Genomic DNA, 2,355 nt, shown 5'->3' on the forward strand with positions numbered 1-2,355 from the left:
AAAACTCATCTGCGAAATTCAGGGCAGGTTTGAAAGCAAGGCCACGTTCACCACAGCCCGTTGTGTGACTGTCGCAGCACCCAGCGCTACGGCTGAGGGCTGGGGTCAAAGCCCCCCGTCCGTGCTCCAGGAGAGCAGGGCTCAGGCTGTCTGCTGGCCGTGGAAGTGTCTGTCCCCAGCTCCAGGGGCACTGGAGGGGCTGGGGCCTGCCCAGCAGTGCCAAGCACTCATCTGTTCTCCCCAGGGACAGTGTCCCTGAGCTCAGCTGCAGCATGCCCTTGAGCACATGGTTGCACACCAATAACGGGAGCCGAAAGGGGGTCAGGCCCGGCCTCGCGTGTGCTGCAGCTCGGGCAGGCACCGCCGTAACTCATCCCTTGGGCCCCCCTCATTGCCAGCCCGTAGCTGTTCTCCTGGCAAATCTTCAACCATTTAGGGGCATTATGGCCAAGGAGAGCTATTTGAAAGCTATCACCTAATGCAAAAATCCCTAGGCCCAGGGAGCAAACTGGTTCTGACATGGATCACGATGACGGTAAGCAGGAGCATGCACGCTCTGCCTCCGAAAGCACGTGCCTCTGCAGCCTGGCCAAGGGGGTGCTTCCTCTCTGCATGGCACCACTCAGCAAAGGCACCTGTAAGCAGGTGCCCGTGACAAACTGGCTACCTGAGATGCTACAGTAATTGATTGGAAGCCACTGAGCAGCCAGAAAAGTCACATTATCCTAAATGTAAAGTGAAAGCATCCTTACACCCGAGCAGGAGCTCTAATTTAACATGCCATCAGGATGCAAGGCGCCATTCAAAGGGTAGCTTTTTCTGGTTTTCACAGTCAAAAGGAAGAACCTTATTCATCTGCTTACATAAACTAGTAAGATGGTGGAGGTATTATTTCAGCAAGATAAATTGTATAGTTGCAGACGCTTCCAGTTAAATCCATCAGTCAGGGCACAAGAGAGAAAATGGAAGATGCTCATAAATGATTCCTCTGTCAGGGATGTCCGAGTCCTGGTGACAACAGCTGCTCATGGGAAAGGCAAGTTTTGGCCTCCTAGCTCATGCCATGGGCTCGCCGTGGGCAGCCTGAGGAGTGGTTAGCCCCTTGTAGGCATTTTACTCACTGCAATTAGTTTTCAAGTGGTTTATCCCTTCTGATAATGAAGTGCTTGCCAGGCATGCTGCTCTTGAAACACTTTTTCATTCTCTGTAGGTAAATTGCAGACTTGAACCTGGTGTGACACTTTTGAGCTCCAGGCGCTCACTTCTCGCCGATGGGTAGTCTTGCAGAAATGCGGACATCTGACAGTGTTGAAACAGCATCTATCGCTGAAATCACGTTTTGGCAGTAATTACTTGAGCAGCTAAAAATTACCTCCCAGTAAGTGTGCGTGGCAAGGATGTGGCTGTATTGGCTCAAGCTGCATAGTGCTGTGCTTTCTATTGGCATGTAGAAAGGGGTTGATAACCCACCAATATTTTGGCTACTGCTGAGCAGTGCTCGAACAGCATCAAGGCTGTGTCTCCAACATTCCCCCCACCACTGCCAGTGGGTTGGGAGGGGGCGAGATCTTGGGAGGCGACGTAGCCAAGACACCTGACCCAAACCAACCAAAGGGATATTCCATACCATATGTCGTCAGCTCAAATATAAAAACTAAGGGAAAAGGAAGAGGAGGGGGAGCTCTCGTCTTTTATGACATTTTGTCTTCCAGAGCAACAACTATGCGTACTGAAGCCCTACTTCCCAGGAAGTGGCTGGACATCACCTGCTAATGGGAAGTAGAGAATAAAATCTTGTTTTCCTTTCGCTACCGTGCACGGCCTTTGCTTCTGCTTTTTTATTAAACTGCCTTTATCTTGACCCACGAGTTTTCTTTCTTTTCCATCTCATTCTCTCCCTGCCTGGCGAGGGGAGCGATAGAGCGGCTTGGTGGCACCTGGCGTTCAGCCAAGGTCAACCCACCACAGTGACCCAGAGCATAGCACTGTAAGAAGGCACCTAGAAATGCAGCAAGATACAGTTTAATTCCAACCTGTTCATCAACATCTGTTAAGAGCTACATCTTAGAGAAGAAAAGAGGCACCGCGATATAAATCCTTTTTATTTAGAAACACTAAATTTAGGATCCAGAAGGGATTTGTATTTTTCCTCACAGACTTCTGTGCTTGTTTGTGTCTGAATGTGGCAGCTTTACCTCTCTGCCCCCGCAGGTGCTGCTGGGGGAGGTAAGGCGAGGAGGTCACCGGTGCTAAATTACAGCATCCACACCATGCTCGCCTGCATCAGCTGTGCCTGCAGCCAGCTGTGCACTGCCATCCGCTCCCTGCCACGGTCACTCCGATATCCCTGCCGTC

The 2,355-nt window shown here is 51.0% G+C and overlaps 1 protein-coding gene across 1 annotated transcript in view; it reads left to right on the forward strand.

The window, feature by feature from the left end:
* The first annotated feature begins 529 nt into the window (after nucleotides 1-529).
* PPM1H (protein phosphatase, Mg2+/Mn2+ dependent 1H) overlaps nucleotides 530-2,355 on the forward strand; it is a 203,324-nt gene continuing 201,498 nt past the window's right edge. Inside the window, exon 1 of the mRNA XM_035889359.1 lies at nucleotides 530-535. Coding sequence (XP_035745252.1) covers nucleotides 530-535 — 6 coding nt within the window. The remainder of the gene's footprint in view (nucleotides 536-2,355) is intronic.

The sequence above is a fragment of the Egretta garzetta genome, unplaced genomic scaffold (genome assembly GCF_000687185.1).
Source record: "Egretta garzetta isolate BGI_Z169 unplaced genomic scaffold, ASM68718v1 scaffold502, whole genome shotgun sequence".
In the NCBI taxonomy this organism is placed as follows: Eukaryota; Metazoa; Chordata; class Aves; order Pelecaniformes; family Ardeidae; genus Egretta; species Egretta garzetta.